The sequence below is a fragment of the Haliaeetus albicilla genome, chromosome Z (assembly GCF_947461875.1).
Source record: "Haliaeetus albicilla chromosome Z, bHalAlb1.1, whole genome shotgun sequence".
NCBI classification, from domain to species: Eukaryota; Metazoa; Chordata; class Aves; order Accipitriformes; family Accipitridae; genus Haliaeetus; species Haliaeetus albicilla.
This window is the reverse complement of record NC_091516.1, coordinates 8,288,273-8,307,971: the sequence shown is the minus strand read 5'-3', so window position 1 is coordinate 8,307,971 and position 19,699 is coordinate 8,288,273. Positions and strand designations below refer to the sequence as shown.

General features: G+C 40.4%; 1 protein-coding gene across 4 annotated transcripts in view; it reads left to right on the top strand.

Annotated features, from left to right (window-relative positions):
• Positions 1–19,699, top strand: part of PDE4D (phosphodiesterase 4D) — a 648,147-nt gene that overhangs the window by 578,394 nt on the left and 50,054 nt on the right. For all 4 annotated transcript variants that reach the window (XM_069776687.1, XM_069776690.1, XM_069776688.1 and 1 more), the window contains one exon: positions 13,534–13,646. In XM_069776687.1, coding sequence (XP_069632788.1) covers positions 13,534–13,646 — 113 coding nt within the window. The remainder of the gene's footprint in view (positions 1–13,533; positions 13,647–19,699) is intronic.

Sequence of the window (19,699 nt, the reverse complement as noted above, 5' to 3'; positions counted from 1 at the left end):
AAACTCCCACGACCTCATGAAATGATCAGCTAAAAACCTTTAATGAGTTTTTTTTAGAAAACAGATTTTTCTGCAACCAGCAGGCTTAGCAAAGCTTGGTTTCCTACGGATTTATTTCTGACTATTAGATTCCTTTTTTCTAACAGGTACAACTTCCAGTGGACATTTTCCCTACCAATGCATAGCCCTTTCTCCTTTGCAGCTTCTGTATGCTCTACAGGTACAGTGAGCACATTGTACATTGCTAAACTCAGTAGAAGGATTAATAAAGATTTTCCCTTTAGCTGGTGGCTTATTTTCAAGAAATTTACCAGAATCTAGTATGTTTGAAACCTCTACACCTCTGCTTGGTTTGGTTGAGGTTGACCAAAAGATTTAAACGTAGGCAGACATACAAAACCAAAAGTATTTTGTGAATTGCTTCCACTCATTTATACTAACGTAGTGTATGTCTTTGCATGTAGCCAAAGGTCTGGTGTATAGATGAATTCTCAGAAAGTTTCATTTCCTGGTATTTATACTTCTTTTTTGGATCGTAGTGATAGTTTGTGAAACAAAAAAATATTTTGAGTTTTAAAGGCAATTCTGGTGAAAAGGTAAAAGGTGTTCACTCTTTTCTTGTAGTCTCAGATGTAACCAAGAGTTGTTCTATCAATACAGATGAATTATGCAAGCAAGAAAATGTTTTTAACAGTTCCTGAATAAATAGCTGTACAATAAAGTACATATATCAGAGATTTTATGGGGTTGCAGGAACAACTTTGTAGTAAAGCCACCAACGTTCATTGTGTCAGCTTGTGAGAAGTAACTACTTTTCTGTTGAATAAGCAGAGCAACAAGCATCATTGTTCTCAAGCTGAAGTCTTGAGACTTAAGAACTGAGGAGCACCACAGGTCTTACTTTGTTTTCTTTTGAGCTTTTAGGGAAATATCACTATTTAAAGCTGTAGGCAAATGTCCTCTTTCAGGCTCTTGTCACAAAGGTTACTACAGGCTGCTAAAAGTTACTGCCCAAATTTGTTTCACAGTGAAGTAATTTCTGTGTGTGCTTCCTAATATGCTCCAGACAAAATCAGCTAATTTAGCTCAGATAAGCAATTTAAACAGCTTGAGCTGTTTAGCTTTTCTTGTTTCAAGCATATTAACTCTCTTAAACCTTTTCTACCAGCAATGTGGTGACATTAGTAATTTACAGCAAGGAAGTATTACTGAGCAGATTTGGGCTGTGATGGAAGAGGACATTTCTCCATGGTCCATGTTTGAGCACCAGGTAATTTTATGTAGGTTTTGGAAGGACAAATGTGCTCAAGTTCATAAAAATGTTTATCAGACATGATAGAGGTCTATGAAAGTATGACTAGCATGGAAACAACTAATTATTTATATGAACATATATATAAAAAATACAAAAATGCTAGTGAATTAAAACTAACGAACAAATACTGCAAAATACAAAAATACCAATGAAGGTATAATAAAGGTAGTTTTGTAAGAATCTGTTTAGCAATGACTGACTTGCTTACACTTGAGAGCTGTCTGCTGTGCTGCCTCTTTTTTTGATGCCTTTTCCTGTTGTTTTATAAACTTATCTTGTTCCTAAGCAAGAATTAAAGAAACTGAGCTGTAGTAAAACTTTCTGTGGCATGAGCACCATATCATAGTGAACTTTCCATAACATGGAAGGTTGCTAAATAGATTCCGGAAAAACAAAACCAAACCAAACCAAACCAAAAAAACCCAAAACCAAACCAAAAAAGCCAGTGCTGATTTGCCTGTGCACAGCATCACTTGCTTTATCAAACTACACACATAAATCTAGTTAATTTAAAATTAGCTAAAATGCTATGAAGAAACAACTAGTGCTTTGGAAACTGGTTCTAACTGATGACTAAGCAAGCTTTGCCAGGCAGAATAAAACCATTTTACCAGAAGTTTTTAACTTGTCAGGTCTCAAAGGAAATGTAGAGTCATGTTCGGTCACACCGACATAGTGCGTTCAGGAACACGTAGCAGGAGAAAGTGCTCCTAAATCAGGAGTTGGTGTACTTTCCTCTAAATCAACACTGAGCTACAGTAGCTAGTAGGCAGTCACATGGCTGGCAGTTTAAAATATTACTATATATTTGTCAAGATGTGAAGTTGGTGTTTGTAGACATGGCTGGCTTGCCTGGAAAAACATTCATGGCTAAATTGTTCGTGTAGTTTCAGGTAGGTCCTATGATCTATATAAGTTTTTATTAGCAGTTGTGCAGTGCACTGAACCAATCTGTAAATGCCATGCCACTACTTTTGTGTGTCAATGTCGAGAAAAACAGATATAATTTAGATATGGTTAGTTAATCCACTCTTACACCATTAAAAGAAGGTACTGCATTAAAGTTCTTGTTAGATTCAACACTATTATTATTTATTTTAAAAGAAATGCAATTTGTTCTTCTTTCAAAATGTAATAATGGCCCCTTCAAGTTGCTTTAAAAATTGCGAGAGCTGCACAGCACTGCTGTCAAGGACCTGCTGGCAACTGCAACAGTCCAGACTGTCGTGGCCCAAGCAATAAGCAGCCATCCTGAATGATTCTTTTTTGACTTTCAACAAGAAGTAGTCTTTATTAAGGTCAAGATTGCTGTAATAAATGTTGATAAATGTTGTTATGTAAATGTACAAAATTAGAAATTGTCCTCTAAAATGCTAACGGGAAAAATGTTTGCAATTATTGGCAAAATATTTATCTGTTTAGAGAGGTTATTAGGAGAAGGTGGAACAAAATAAAAAAATGTAAGCTACATCTGAATTACAAAAAAGCTGTTTTCTTCCTGACAACATTTAAAGAAGAGATTTCCTTTGATTAAACCCTCCTTGCTGACAGAAAACCCACAGATCACTTTTACCACACCTCCCAGGTCCGGACAACTAATTACTCCTCACTGCAATGTCTGTATATACCTACTGCCTTCATATTTATACCTTGAGTTGCAGAATTTTAATGGTTTTGCACTTAGCTCTGTGGATTTCTGCTTGGTTTTGTATTCTAAAACAGACAGTGCAGTTCTTGTGTAGGATATTGTGACAGAGCTACAAGGTCCAGCTACAGATTTGTGCACAAAGAGGACAGAAGTTATCCATAGTGAAAAATACAGTTATCTGTGTTTCTTTAGGTATGTTCCAGTATTTCCTTTGAAACCCATGTAGATGAGAGAGTCTTATACAAATGATGTTTTGAAATTGGGACAGCTCTAATTCACCTGGTAAAAATAACCTTAAGAGATGACTAACAAACCTCATCTTTAAGGAAAAAAAGAAAGGGGGGTGGGAGGGGGGGCAGGAGAAGAACCTGTTGACATGTTGAAATCATCTCTTTGCATAGATGAGTATCCAAGGATTAAGGACAGTGTGCTTTTAATGGTGAATTGAGTCATAAAGTACAGATCTTTAGTCCACGGAGCTCTTTCTTGCTGTTAGGAAATCAAACATTTTGAGAAAGAAGTTTTTGATTCTTTACTGTGCCAAGTTTCCTTTTGCAGCCCTGCTGGGGAATCCTTAGTGAGCTTGTTAAGGCTCCTTCATTCTCAGGGCAAATTTGCACATGAGCCCCAGGTAGCACTATGAAACTTATAGCAACTGCCTTTGCTCAGATCCCAGACCAACTGCCAAATGTAGGTGATTATCTTCAGAGGTTCAGAAATCTTAGTTTTATTTTTCACTAGAAAATAATCATTTTCAAAACCCAAAAACTTCTGTGGAAGTGTACCAGTATCACTGAAGTGTACTCTGGGAAAAATTTCTAAGCTCCCTTAGTGTTAAGAAAATAGCAATACAAGGGAATTCCCAGGCTGAAGTATCTCCCCATGCCCCTGATAATGAGGAAGGGGATGAATCTAAAACAATGTGGTTGTGGTGTGCATCTCAGCATCTTCTCTTGGAGCTGCTCCATTTTGTATAAATCAGTAAAGAGCTGAACCACAGAGATACCAATCATTTGCGTGTCTAGGATGGGAGAAGCATCTTTTTTATTATTTATCCATACCAGAAGAACTTGAGCAGGAAAAAATCAACAGATCCACCTCAAAAATAGTCAGCAACCCTGCATTCAGGACGCTTACACAGGATGTGGGAAACTAGTACAAAATTTTGAACCTTCTCTGTTCTAGGATAGTTGCATAATAATCAGGCTACCTTAGGGTAAGATTTTATTTTATTGCATTTCAGGGCAAAAAAACTCCAAAACTTTGAACCAGTTTGGTGTTACCCTTCTGTAGAGTGAGATATGTATATGTCTGGGTTTCTTTTTAAATCTCAAAGATTTTCTGGGATGGAAAAAATGTTTCCCATTAGTTCTAATTTGGACCTATATACATGAGAGGAGAAAAGAAAATGCTGGGCAATCTTTCTTAAAAAAAAGCTCCAGAATAAGGTGGATTCATCATTACTGTAATGTATCTCACCTGAACCTTTTTGTTCTTACTCTACTTTTGATTTCTTTTATTTCATCTACCTAAAAATTAGGGGCAGGTCATCAGTTAATATGAAAGAGTGTGGCACCACACAAATTAATGCCGAGCATTCGGCGCAGGGCTTCTAAAAGAAAATATGAGAGAAAAAAAAAATCCTTCTGTGGGTTTCAGGGAAATGAACAGTTAATGAATATTGTGAAAGAGCTGAAATTTGCTGTAAGGGAAAGACTGACACAGTGTTTGTCAAGTTTTCAACTTGACGCGTGGAGGAGCAGGTTGAGCTGTCTTGTGGTTTTGCTGGATGACGTTTGTCCGTTGCCTACCTGTCATCCAAAACAAACTGTCTCCCATCCTGGCCTTTTACAGCCACAGAAACAGTGACTGCTACTTACAATGTCAGCTCGAGGGTTAGTAGCCTCTGGGATAATTTCCTGAGGCAATATGACACAGAAGTGTAGCAGAAATAATGATTGACTCGTCCAGCATAAAGAAATTGTATGACTAACAGTTCATTCAGTTTAAACTGTAAGTTTCTTATCTATGACATGAATCCAGTAATAGTGAGGTGTATCTGACTTCCAAAGGAGTGTTTGTGTTTCTCTGCAACAGCCAAAAATGAAACCAGTGGAAATGGTGTTAACTTAAACCCAGCATAAATATGGAAGTGAAATTGTGCTTAAAAAAACTAGGGGAGATGACCCACAGTTTTGATGTAATTGCATGATCTATTATTTTATGAGATCTAATCCTGAATGGGGTTCTTGGGCAGTACAATAACAATATTTTGAATATTTTTAATATATTAATAAGCAATGGCACCAAAACAAAGAGATTATAAAAATATTTATAATAACAGTAAAGGTTCTGTTAGAATTATCTAAAACCAAACTAAGTTTATCCACCTCCTTAGTCTTACAATTTGTAGGTAAAAAGATTATTCACTTCTTCTGCAGTGTCAGGTAAGCATGGAATTTTAAAGGAGATGCAGTAGATGATCTGTAGATTTTGTAGAGTGAGGGTCTGATTCAGCACATACTCATTGGGAATAATCCTTCAAGAGTACCCATTCAGATAGGAACTTCACATTTTTCCATTGTCTTTAGCAGGACATTAGAGTCCAGTGATATGGACTGTGCTGCTAGCCCAAAAGCTGATTCAGACGTCACTTGACCTGAGAAGGAAGCATTAAAAACTACATAAATACTGAAGCTAAAAGCAATGTTTATTGGTTGCCTGTGTTCTTAGCTTAGGGAAGACTGCAAAAGTGTAGCCCATTTGTGCCATGTAAATATACCCCAGCTAATTGAGTGTGAAGGTAAGAACAGTTTCATAAAAGGGAAGGAGGCAGATTCATTCCTGCTACTGCTCTTTCTGCTGTTCTCAGGAATGAAGGTTAATGAAGTTGCGTGTTCTTGTAGTTCTCCTTTTCTCTGTTGGAAAGAGAGCAGGCTTCCTGCTACCCAACCGGGGCAAGGCTGAGAGGTTTCCTCTCTCCTGCAGTCTCCAGGGCCCTGAGGTAAAGCCTGTCTCTAGCTGCTCTCTCTTGCCATCAGTTCATTTATCATCGATATCATGCAAATGTGGTTCAAATTAGAACTACAACCAGAAATCCTTGTGACATTTTTAGAATGCTTTCCTTAGGATATAGATCTGTATTACTAACAGCCACCTATTAACTTTTGAAACCATTGACTGATAGTGAGGTGGTGATTTATGAAATTTATTAAATATAAATTATGTAAAAATGGGCAACTTTATAGAGGAGCCTATTAACACTGCCTTTTAAGAAAAAAACCTGCAGTTTGAGTACATTTCTTGTTAGACATCAGAGGATCTAGATGGAGAAGAGCCAATATGAATGCCTCAACTCTTGGAAAGCTTTCATTTGGCTTTCCCATTTTATCAGACACCAGGAATTCTACTGAGGTTTCTTTGGCAAAGACCAGCTGAAGCTTTTTCTAAACTTTGGCATTTGTAGTTTTTAATATAGTGTGAACTCAGGCTGCACCATTGGGTGTTGTGAAGTTTAGAAGTCAAAATCAACCAGGAGACACAAATGCTTAGGGTAACAAACTTTGTTAGTTCTGGTATTTAGAGATATCCTTATTTTTATTTTATTTTGCAGTGATTTCTGAATATGCATTTGTAAAGTTTTTGAGGAACTCTCACAATCAAACAGTGATCTTGAAATTCTTTCCCAGATGGGACTCCTAATTTTCACATTTCAGCTGGATCTAAACAAGTTCCAGTTGGTAATAAAGATTTTGTGACAGAACAGAGTCTCTGGGTCTTGGAGCTATTGACATCTCAAACAAAACCAGCACTAATCTGCTTAAAAGTGAAATTGATGGTTTCTAATGGGCTTGTATTGGTTTTGGGCAAAAACTTGAGCTATTCCTTTGTGTTCTGATCATATGTTCTAAGAAAGTAGAAAAACAAAATTGTTAGTAGGTCTTTTTAACAGTGAAGTTTTATACATATAAATTTAGTGAGTCATATTTCTTGTTTTCATCGTAATGCCCGGAATAATATGTTATGAGTTGAGCTCTTCAGCAAAATCTTGATGGGGACAATGTAATATCCTTTGTTCGCTTCTGTTAGGATTGGAGACTATTACAGAACAGCAAACATGACAGCATGGCTATTTAATCCACCCACTTTTTGCCAAAATGGCTTTTATTTTTTCAACAGCTAATTTAATCACAGAATCACAGAATGGTTGAGGCTGGAAGGGACCTCTGGAAGTCATCTGATCCAATCCCCCTGCACAAGCAGGGCCACCTAGAGCAGGTTGCCTGGGACCTTGTCCAGATGGCTTTCAGATCTTCAAGCATGGAGACTCCACAACCTTTCAGGACAACCTGTCCCAGTGCTTGGTCACCCTCGCAGTAAAAAATGTTTCCTGATGTTCAGAGGGAACCTCCTGTGTTTCAGTTTGTGCTCGTAGCCTCTAATTTTGTTCTACTTTGAAAATCTCTCATTTCTCTCATTAAGTTAAATCAACAGCAGTATCCTCCTCAGAAACAGTTTTACAGCTACAGGGGGAACTGATCTTGAGGATATATCCTCTCACCTAGAAAAAATATTTTTTGTATGGTACAAGAAATAGGATAAGAAAGCAGCTTGAGCAATGAATCCATTATTGAACTCCTTGCCCAGAAGCCTCAGAGTACAGAATCAACACAATTACAACTGTTGGGAAAAAAGGAGGTTTAAAAAATAAACAGACCTCTTCTCAAAATGCAGTTTGTTCATGAAAAGAAAGCACTAAAAATGCATGCAAAGGACATTTTGCTATTTGAAAATCAAGAGCTTTCCTCTTTTTCTTTACTTTGAGCAGGGTTGATTGCTTGATGGAAGGGCTTGCTTCTTTTCACCAGTGAGTGAGTGACAGTGGTCCTTCTGGCAGATTCTTACAGGCAGTGGAGTAAGGAATGTATTAGTCCTTTGCCAAAGTAGTCAAAGGGGAAGGGAGCACTGGGTAGGGATGTGTGGTAACAAAAGAACGCTCATTTGGCCATGTTGGATATTTGATAAGAGCAAAGAGTGGATTTAAATATTCACACTGCAAACATTTTGATGTGCTCTGTCACTAAAGCAGTAAATTATTTTAAATACGCTGTATGTACTAAATGTGTGCTTCCCTGCTTGTCTTCAATGAAGGGTACTTTTCTGATAGTCTGCTGTACTACTCTGGCATCACAAGACTGTTTCTGAGGACGAATTTGGAAATACTTAATACAGAAACACTTCTAGACTCTAGAACAAATTATATCAGTATGAGTAACTCCGTTCCAAAGCTTTTTCCGAGAAGTAGACGAAATGTTTAACAGAAAAAAACAGAGGAAGCCTGCACAAGTAACATCCCCATCCCCACGCAGTGAAACTGAACTACATAGTAAGAGCCTAATGATAGAGTTCTTCTCTTATAAATAGAGTCAAAAGTGCCTTATTTACTCTGAACTAACTATAATAGGCCTGTTCCAAGAGCCCAGTAACTTCTTTGTAGATACCTGCAGCCTTCCTGTTACCTGATTTTGTAAGAATATAAACACATGTTGTTCATCCCTTTGCTTTGAAATACAGTCTTAGACTATAGAAAGATTGTTATATGATTTATGTGGATTTCTCTGAGACCATGAAACAAATATAAAATGTTGGGGAAAAAAACACCACCTTTTTTCCTAGATCCTCATTTAATGTGTGTTTTGTCTGTGTATCTCTTTATGTGGTCCTTTTTTGTAAGTGTAGTCAAGCATTTTGACAAGTTGTGCATAACTGGACATTATCATTTTGCTCCTACTATTTCCTGGAGGTTACTACATTCTCCGCTCAAGGAGATAAGGCAGTTTCCGTAGCCTAAGACTGTTGCTACTGGCATTGCATAAAGCAGCACATTGGGGGAGTCCTGCAGATCATCACATCCTGAAAGAAGACTAGTCCTGGTCATATTGACACAATCCATCTGCATAAGACTACTAACTGGTACTAAACAGTACAAAGGATTTTTCTTCACTAGAGTGGAAACTTGGAGAGATTCCTGGCATGGAAGAAAGTGAGTGTTCAGAGTGACACCATCAAAACAGTTTCTAAGAAATCTGCTGCAGCTGGGTTGTCTTCCCAGATGCTCATTCCAAAATCTGATCAAGAGTATTTTTTTTCTTTTTGCTTGGGATTTTGGAGGGATGTCTGCAAATTTCTAGATGTTAAACAAAAATATCTTTCATAATTACATTTTATCAACAGTAAGACAGATGAACACTCCACAAAGATAGCCTTTTAAGTGACAATATTTACGATTTTCTCTGTAAAACCTAAAAACAAATTATTTTTTTTCAGTTGTAAAATGGGTGACTAAGAAAATGGATGCTATTTCTACACTCAATCAGTTTTAGTATGGCTATGTTTAATTGAAGGTACCAACATTGACCAAAATGTCAGTCACTTCAATATATAGGCCATCAGTTAAGGCTGTAAGTATGAACATCCTCATTTACAGAAAAATTCATAGTTTGAATCACAGAGGATTTTTTTTTTAAATGCTGTAGTAGTTAAGAGAAACTGAAACTCTTAGCCCAGCAATTCTGTTGCTCCAAACTTCAAGCTTATACTAGGCAGAAGAGCAAAAAGACGTTCACAAAATTCAGGGAAGATGCCCGGGGTCTGAGTCTTACAGCAGATCTTCAGCTCGTCTTCATTTAGAGTAGCTTGGAGGTTTCCAGAGCTTCCTCCAGCTGCCTGCACCCCCAAAAGACAATACACATGCTAAGCCTATCTGGATCATGCCAATGTTTGGCAGTGACCTTTTCTTGCCACCAAGACACTCCAATTTTAAGGCAGCACAGTGCTCAAAGGCCTTGGCTGTGCTCTTGCTGAATGCTAGTAGAAAAGTCTACTATTGCTTTTTGTTCTCTGGGAATAGTAGGACAGCATATATGAAAATCATGATGAACTGATAAGTAGAGTGGACACTATTCCGAATTATTGCCACGTAGTAATTTTCCTCTCTGAAAATTCTGAACAGAAGTTGTTCCTGAATAAGGGTGTGAATGCAAGTATAGCTCTCTCTGGTGGTGTGTTAGGAGCTGTGCTAAGAATCAAGTCTTTTATAATAAAACACACAGTATAACACCCGTTTTAAAAAAACAGGTGTGCAGTGCCAAATGATTATGGCTGAGCTTTTTCTTTCTGCTAGCCTTTCGTTTGTTTTTTCTATGCACCATACTGAAAGCTGTATGTGGTGGAATTGTAGTGATACTGTAAAGAGAACATTTGCTGTTACTTCCTTTTTTCTAAAACCGTGTATGAAATAACAGGTAAATTGTTAAAGCAACTGATGTTAAACTGTATTTCTCTCCTTATTAAAGCCTAATGAGTTTTAAAAAGAACCTCTGAAATTTCAAAACCCCTCTCATTTACAGAAGTTAATCTGGTTTTGGACTTCATCATCGGGGGGGGGGGGGGGGGGGGGGATATGGGGGAGCTTGATCATGTGCCTATACCAAAAAAACTGGTAAGTAGATCAGTCCTGGCTGGGAATAATTACAGGGTGCTACCTTATAGGTAATGCAGAGGTCAGAAACAATGTTGTGAGACTGTTAAAGCTCTGTGGTTGCTAATTATTTTTTTTATTCTTAGCTTAGTGGTGACAGGGTGTTACACTTGAAAAGCTGTTAACCTCGACATTTTCCACCACATTGTATAACAACAAAAGTGTGGGCCAAATTTAGAGCTTCAGTACTGTTTAGAAAAAAGCTTTCCTATGGTTGTTCTGCCCTTCAGAACTGCGGGAACAAAGCGGGCGTGCTTGTTTGATGGGTACTTTGTCACCAGTTAGGAACCCTTTTATTTCCATTTAAGCTATCAGGGCTAGCCTGACCGCTCTACAATCATCTGAGAACTGGCAGGAGGTGCTGAGTCCAGTAAGTCTTTAGCCTAGCATTGGCCATCAGAAGTTTACTTAGTCCGAGCGGTGAGTCGGGTCCCCACAGCAGCCACAGACACTTGAAGTGTGGGAGTCAGAAGCGGCAGCTCCTGAGAAACATCCTAAGGGCGATGGGACTTCCTTGTGAGTGATAATTCTGGTTTCTAATGTGCTTTGAGATATATTGGGAAGGTAGATAGTAAATAAAGATTCCTGAATGTAAGATGCTGTTGGTAATATATATTATTGCTACATGGATAATAAGAAAAATAAGCTTTAAAATTACAAACTGAGCATTTTATTACTTTCACCTAAATACAGTATTCCTCAGTTTATTTTGTTGTTTTCATACTTCTCGGAAAAACCTTACCCTCTTACTCGCTTAAGTATTAGAAGGGATGATGTTTACTTGTGAAGAAAAACTCAAGTTTCCCAATATCTGATTTTGAAGAAAGGCTGAAGGGTAGGCTGAAGGGTAGCAACAAAGTAACATCATACAGATGCATTTTACATCACTTCATTATGCATTTTATCCTCAATGAAATCATTGTATAAGGTCATCAGATAACTATGCATACGTTAACCGCATCTCCGCTTTATCAAAAGTATTTAATGCAGTACACTTACAAACATACTGTAAACACAGTTATTTCTATTTCCAGTGCTGATCTTGATGGAATATACACTGTGAGGTCAGTAAAGCAGTCATGTTCAAGAACTAGTGAGCTGTGATCTCTGCTGTGTTGCAAAATGTCACAAGATTCTCCTTTGATGGATAAACAGGCTGGAAAATCCTGACTTTTATTTGCCAGGGGAATTCTTTTGGATCAGATAGCATTTATAGTAAGTACGACAGGTCTGAAAGACAGTGTTTACCATTCAATGGGGATGGTTTTTGTTGACTATCGGTTAGTGTTGTGTTTGCTGAAGTGGCAGGTTAATCATGATAAAGGCAGGCACTGCAAAATTTTCTTCAAATGGTTCTGCCAATTAATCTCAGTCCAAACTTCTTCTCGCATTGCCTTTTTCCAGAGGTGAATGGACATTATTCAAAATCGTGGAGAGTTTTTGCAATAGCCACAAGTATGCAAAGTTTAACAGCTGTGAAGGAACCTGAAGTTTTTGAGCATGTGCTCTGAAATGTAAGAAGTTACAAACCTAGTATCCTAGATGTTGAACAGTAATGCACTGAGCTATTTGGCAGTGCTGGGGTGTTACATTTGAAAAGGAGCTTTAGTTAATTTGTTTGCCTGATTTTTTGCTTGTCTGACATTTTGAAAATAAGGTTAATGTGATGTGAAACAAGTTAAGGGAGATGTTTTAGATGGCACTAACAAGCCCACTGAACAAACATTTATCTACCTTGGAGTTATGTTTGCACATAGCTGATCCGGAAGCATCCATGCCAGGAGTTTGAAAGCTTGGTGTTTCGGATACACAGCTTGCAAGACAGCATGCCTGGACTAAAAACTCACTCAGCTATGTGTTCAGTGTGGGGAAGCCTTCTGATCTACATCAGGAAAAAAAAAAAAAATTAGCCAGGCTTTGTAGGTAAGGCTCACACCCTAGACATGGGATTATTTTTCTGAAGTTATTTGCATAGCAAATGATCTCCAGCCGTTGGAGGGTTATTGAAGAAGGGCATGTCTTCCACTCTGTAAGTCAAACTCTGCAAGTTTTAAGACAGTTAGCTCCAATGTGACATACAGCAATTTTGGTGAAGCCATGACTTTCCATGCTGCTATTGGGTCCATTTCCCATATCGTGTTGCTGCGTCCAGTTCCAAAACTTTCATCAACCCTTTTTTTGGTTGGTTGGTTGGTTGGTTGCTTGCTTGCTTGCTTGCTTACTTCCACACACACACACACACGCAGTTACTTGAACACTCCAACTTTAACAGCCGGTGCTTCAGCTGGTCATCGTTATCCCGAGTACTTACACGTGTTTTTACGTCTTCCCCACGCTTTATATAAACATTAACCGAGCCATTCTCATGGCACCCCAGTGGGTAAGTAAGAAAATACAGGGACGACGGCTCAGCGCCACCGGGGGGTGCAGGCGGCGCGGTGGGCTCCCCGCCCCGCGGCGGCTCCCGGCGGGATGTGTGTGAGAGAGTGCGAGTGTGAGAGAGTGGGAGCGTGTGTGTGCGAGAAACCGCCGGGGGCGGGAGGCGGGTGGCGGGTCCCCTCCGGCAGCCCTGCCGCCGGCGAAGCTGCGAAAACAGGAAGCGCGGTGGCCGCAGCCGGCGGCCGCGCTGATTCATCCCGCCCGTGCCGCCCCGCCGACGGCAGGATCGTCCTCCCGCCGCCGCGGGGCCGCTGCGCGCCCGCGGACCTCCCCGCTGCCCGCGAGGGGGCGGCGCCGCGGCCGGCCGCCGTCCCGGCTCCGGCCCCGGCCCCGGCTCCGGGGCGGGCAGCCGAGGCGAGGCGAGTCAGGCGGCGAGCCCGGCCGGCGGGAAGTTTTTGCCGCCGCTCGCCGACCCCGTGGCTCCGACGAGGAGCGCGGGAAGAGCCGCGCCGCCCGCTGCCCGGGCTGGCAATATGAGGGAGCAGCACTCATGTGCGGGCACCGGGCAGCGGAGGATGGACCCGCTGGAGCTCCCCGCTAGCCCTGTGAAACGCTTGCGAACTGAGTACGCCTTTCCCTATCTCTTCGCAGAGGAGGCCTACCAAAAACTGGCCAGTGAGACCCTGGAGGAGCTGGACTGGTGCCTGGACCAGCTGGAGACCCTGCAGACCAGGCACTCCGTCAGCGAAATGGCCTCGAACAAGGTAGGAGCCCGGCGCCCCGGCCCTTCCCACCGCCTGGGACGGGCGCGGGCACGGGCGCGGGGGTCGCCTCAGCCCGAGCGGGGGGGGGCGGCGCGGCCGCCGCTGCAGCCCGGGGGGGGGGGGGTCGCGCTTTGCGGCGCGTCTGGGCTCCCCCGGCCCCGCGCTCCCGTGTCGGGCGGCAGGGGGTCCGGTCCGCCGGGTGGGACCGCCCCGGGCTGAGAAAGTTGCCGCCCGAGGTAGCAGTCCGGTGGTGCGCGCTGGGGTGCGGGGGAGGCTGCTGTTGGGGTCCCTACCCCGTTTTCTGAAACTTCAGGACAGGTCGTGAAAGTGATGCAGGGCTCGGAAAGCTGCGCAGTTTTCCGGTGTGTCTCAACGTAAAAAAGTTTTGGCTGCTGGCGATAAGCCCTTCAAGTTGCTCGCTCTTTTCACAGCACCGCGTTCTGGACTAGGGACCTGTCCTAGAAAATGGTGTGGAAGCTAGCAGGAAAAGGTGATAAAGGTAGTTCTTGATGCCGGGGGAGCTGAATTTTAAATAAACGTACAAGTGTAAGTAGTCATGCTGACGGCTCTCGTAACACAGTTCATTATGAAATCTCACGCTCAGAACCGAGGTGCCATCGCAATACATTGGATCTGGGGGTGTAGCGTGACAGAGGTGCGCGTCTGAGACACAGTGCGCCCGCCCTTCCCTTCCTGGAGGCTGAGGATGCCCGTTGGCCAGGGACTATGTGCTGGTATCTGCTGTGATCTGTGTATGTGTTTGTTTTGCAGTTTGAAGTGGAGTTTCCACGTGCTCCGTTCATAAGTACACTTTCTTTCGCGCTTTTGGTTTGCAAAGAGTATGTAGCTACATTGCTGGAATTAATTTTTAAAGCCAAATTAATAAGCCTGCTGTCTTGCTTCAGAATTTATTTTTATGTTTGTCATCAACTGAGTGTTTGGGGAGTGACATGTACAATGAGAGAGGAGAAGAAAGTTTTAAATAGGCTGATTTTGCCTCTCAGGTCTGCGAAAGCAGCTGATCGATACTTTAGCACCTTTTAACCTTTTTAGTTGCAATTAGGATTCTTTAAAGTCCAAAAATAGTAAGTGTTTTTGACTCTGCTTATGCCTGCTTAAAATTCTGCTGTCTTGCTTTGACAGCCCTTAACAAATACCTGCTGCTTCTTATTGACTGTTTATAAGCCCATGTTCAACTCTGCCTGCATGTAAGAGGTAGGTGTTTGCACTCTTGTGCAGTTTAGTCCCTTAAAGTAATATCCCTAGTGCTTTTCTTCTCTTCAGAGAGTCTTAGCAGGAATTAAATCTCTGTTTTAAGAGTTACCTGCCTGGCATTGCCCTATTCTGAGAACTGTGTTTTCAGTTTTTACTGCCAGTTGAAAGAGCTTATTACTCAGGGTGTATTGTGTATGTATTGGCAAGTTAAAAAGTCAAGAGTTTCGGGGTCTGTTCTAGCACTGTTAGCATCTAGGGACATTGTTTCAAAGGGAGTGAGATCAGACTGACATGTAGGGCCTGATCTTGCTAAGAAGTTTGAACACCTATTGATTCCCTGACTTGTGATGTCTGTATAGCCACTCTTTCACAAGATCCTGGGCTTTCTTCAGGTATTTATATATTACCTCCCTAAAACAGGTAGGATATGCAGTATGTTCTATGAACAACAGGAGCAAGCTGGTTTTAGAATAAAATAAAACTAATTGTGAATCACAGCATCTTAAGTTTTGCCAAGTATATTCAGATTCTTACCTAAAGGAAACCTGTTTCAAAATAAAATGTGACAACTGCTTTGTGTCTTAAGTAAACACAAAGGTGGTACATCTGATACTATGTTTTGTTTGTATTTGTTTGAACTAGTTAAAGAATTGTTTGCCACAGATTACAGGATAAACATTCTTCACAAGTTTATTCAAATTAAAAGGAAAATGTGATTCAGAAAAAGGTTTTCATCTTTTTGTTTCAAGCATAAGATCATGCAGAGAAGGGATCAATATGTGGTAAACAGTAAGCCTAGTTGTCATAGTTAATTTGAAGGTCAGTAAGAATGGTGCCAAACTTTACTGTAGTATAAAAATTTCAGTCTTGATGTAATGTATTGCCTCAGTCTGCTTGATCTGTCAAATGTGGATATACATGTCTTAAGCACTTTATTGCTACTTACTGTTTCATTTTGCAATGTTCAGAAAGAGCCTGGTATTACTATATTGGGAAGGAGTAGCTGCTCTTTGGTTTTGCAGGTCATACTCAACTCTTAAGGTAAACTTTTTCCCCCTTTTTTGGGAAATCTGTCCCCCTTGTATAGAAATCTGTAACATCTTTCAGTGTTGTTGGTGGGTTTTTGTTTGGTTATATTTTTTTAAGAAAACTTATTTCCTTTTTTTTTTTTAAAGAAAATTTAAACAAATAAAAGTAGATAAGTGCTATTACGTATAATGTGAACAATCTTGAATATAAACCAGAAAGCCCATATAATAATGTGAGAAAATTAGTGCAGGAGGATTTTAATTTAAGGTGTGTAACAGTTTGTTCTACAGAATCATTTTATTCCTGATTATTAAAAATGTATGTGGCATTTATATATCATCTCCTATTGTAATATAACTACAACCTGCGACATCTTGGTGAGGCATATAGGTAAATTATACTATTTTAGTTTATAGAGAAACTGAAGTAGAGAAACTCTGCTGAAGGCTGAGGACATAGACTTCAGTACAGCAATGAATATTTGAGAGTTCCCAGTTCTCTATACCCAGAATAAGTCCTGTCACCTGTAAGGTGAGAAAATAGGGAAAAGGATCATTGTTGGTACAGAACATGGCTTCTCACCGTGTTTCCCTCTTTCCCTTTCTCTGGGTTTCTTTTAAGAACTAGCCTGTAAGGTTGATTGTTGTGTGGGGTTTTTTCCCAGACTCTCAGCTATTTTCCCCTTATTTTTCCCCTGTTTTTTTGTATGTTAAAAGCATTTTCATCAGTGTTCGTTTTCCTCATTTATGTGAACATGTGTGAGAAGTAAGTGGGGAGCATAAGAATTGAGCTCTGCACCAGGTAAGAGCTTTTGCCCATCATGCAAAGGCTGCCATAGCAGAGGAAAAAATAATCCAGGAAGAAAACAGCATCGTGTGTGTCCTGAATGCCTGAAGTAGGCCAGGGAGTGAGTCTTATCTCCAATCCCCCTCTTTGTAGAGTTGGCAGTCTGAACTGTCAATTGCGTCTGTGTGGAATCCCCTTAAAGTTGGTAATGCCTGTGTAGGACTCCTGTTAGCATATCCCATTCCAAGGGTATTTATTTTGTTTAGATGCCCCTCGTGCTCAATTAGCAGTAGTCGGTGACGTGTCAGATCACAGCTTTGCGTGACTGAAAGTGGGATGACGCAGATACACGCAAAGAGCTGCCTTCTCCCTGCTTAAAATTGCCTGAAGCAGTAGGCACAGGGTGCTCTCCGCAATCTCCGGATGAGCCCCAGCATGTTTTGGCAGTAAGCGTAACCCCAAAAACTTTGAAAACGTGCTCTAGGTCAGCTCTGTAGGAAGCCAGCCATGATGCTTGGCTGCCGAAGTTATGCCAGGATGACTGTAATATCCAGATGATGTCCCATTTCCCAGCCATCCCTGTGATAAGCAGACTTTCAAGTGCCTGAAGGCATTGCACATGAAGTAACTGATGGAGAGATCTGTGATGCACCCATAGGTGTAGTTTGTAAATAAATCTGATTTTGAAAGGACATAGTATTTTAAAGTATTGTCAGTTGTCATTATGTTGTTATGAATCTTGCAGTACTTGGTGTTTTCTTAAATTAACAGCTCCTGGAATTGGGTACTAACAAGAGAATCCCAGCTTCTTTTTAAAAGCACAGGAAGTTTGTCATACTCGTCCTCCTCTAGAAACCCTGTAAAGTCTTAAAAGGCTCCAAAACTAGAAAACAAGTAAGAAGCACCTTAAATTTAGAAAATCAACTGAAACGTCTTTCATGTTTGGAGACCTATTTCTGATTTTCTATACCGTGTACTGTTAATGTTGGCTGACGTCAGTGGACTGTGGCTCTATCGTTGTGTTTTTCTGAGTGATGCTTACTTGAACAGAAATAAATTCATTTTAGGAAATAGTTTGCTGATTTGGGTCACTAATGATAGGATCCCAAGGCATAATTAGCTATATCTATTTAACTGTTCTGATTTCCAGAGATGCTAACCCATATCAGTTTCTGCTAAACTGAATTGTAAGTAATATCTGTTGAAAAACATAGTTTTTACATGGGTACTAGCTTGCTGACTGTGATTTCTAACTTCAGAAACAGGTACACTTTGATCCTCTTGTACAAGCAAATGATCTTCTTAAAATTTCCAGGTTGCACAATGATTTTTTTTTAAATTTTTTTTAATGATTTGCTCTTTTCTAATGAATAACCCCCTCTTCTTTTTCTGCCAAACAAGATTGAAGCAATAATTAATAGATTTTAAGTTTTCTGGGAGAAGAACTATCTTTTTCCAGTATGTGGTTTGGCAGTACCTAGCTTAAGTCCCCGATTCTGGATCTGAGAGTTTTTCTGTGACAGACAACAAATAAATGAAGAATGCCAATAACAAAGATGTAGCAACCACTTTCTGCTAGACAGCATTAATTGTAAATTAGTCAAAAGTGGAGGAATACTTATAATGAAACTGATATGCAAAAGTGTATTTTCACTTCTGTAATCATGATTTTGCAAACATCTCTAGTATGTTGCTTCTTTGTGCCTTGAGTATCTGAATTTAGACATCGAAAAAGTTTCAATTCATGTTGCTTTTGTTTCAGTTTTAAGTCTAATGCAGATGATGGCATTTTTGTAGTATTTGCTGATAAATGGTAGTGACAAGAGAAAAGGCCATTTGTTGGGTGTTTCTTTCCCACTTAGGTGAATGCCTCTTCTCCAGGAAGCTTTTTTAGGTATCAAAGCTAGGAAGACTAAGGTTTTGTTTAGTTTGACCATGTTAACTGTGAAACTACTTTTTAAGTATAAACTATCTTGTCCACCTTGTATACCAGTATGTGCAAATGCTCACAGATTAAAGCAGAAGTCTATTTACAGACAATAACTAGTGCTAGTTACTGTTAAAAAAAAAATGTTTTGAGATTTTTGAGTGCTTCGAAGATGCGCAAAGCATCAGTGTTACCACCAACCAGTGAACTTCCAAAGAGTATACTAATGTAACACTTGGTACAAATGTTAGTGGGATTTTGGTTTGCTTATGGTCCTGTACTTGCCATCCACTATGTATGCTCAAACAATAATCTTAGCGATACTTTATTTTAAAAAATTACCTACCTGTACACATTTAATGTAAACTAAAATTACACTTGAAGGAAACAAAGAAAACTTGAAATCTGTTCAGTTGCTTTCTTTGTTTCACATTCCCTCCTGAAGTCCACTGCCAATTTGAGTTGTTTTATAATCACATTTTCCTGCTGCTGAAAAGTATTTTTCCTTTCCTCTTTTATAGTGCTAAAAGGCTCACACAGGCAACGGGGAGCTGACTAACGTAATATCCAGGGAAAGAGTGAGGCTAAACTAATTGCTTAGTTCAAATAATGGACGATGTATAAATTCCCTAACTTGCTTCAAACAGGCTTTCCCAGGAGCAGGGGAGAGCCCCGCTGCCTGAATTCCTGTGTGACCCTCGCTGGAGCAAGAGGAGCAGGGGCCAGAAGGTGCCTCCAGCCTCTTGGCAGCTTTTCACAGGCACCGGCCACTGGATGGAGAAGCAGCATCGTGTTCCCATAGGCTGACAGCAGTTCTCTGGATTCCCCCATGCCCAGAGTATATGGAGCTGACGACAGGCTCCAACTCCTGATTTAGTCCATTCATCTGTTTTGTCTTTACTCTGTGGAAAAGCTTAAGTGCTATGGTGGTCAGTAATCTTGTGGGAGCCTAGGTAGACCGAGTCTAGAACTAACAAACATGGCTCATGCCACTGGCTCAGTCTTTTATTAACAGGCTAGTTTTTAGCGTTGTCTCTTTTGCACGCTTGCTGCCAACTTTGGGGACAGGTTCATTGCATGGTTAGGAGCTTGTCTT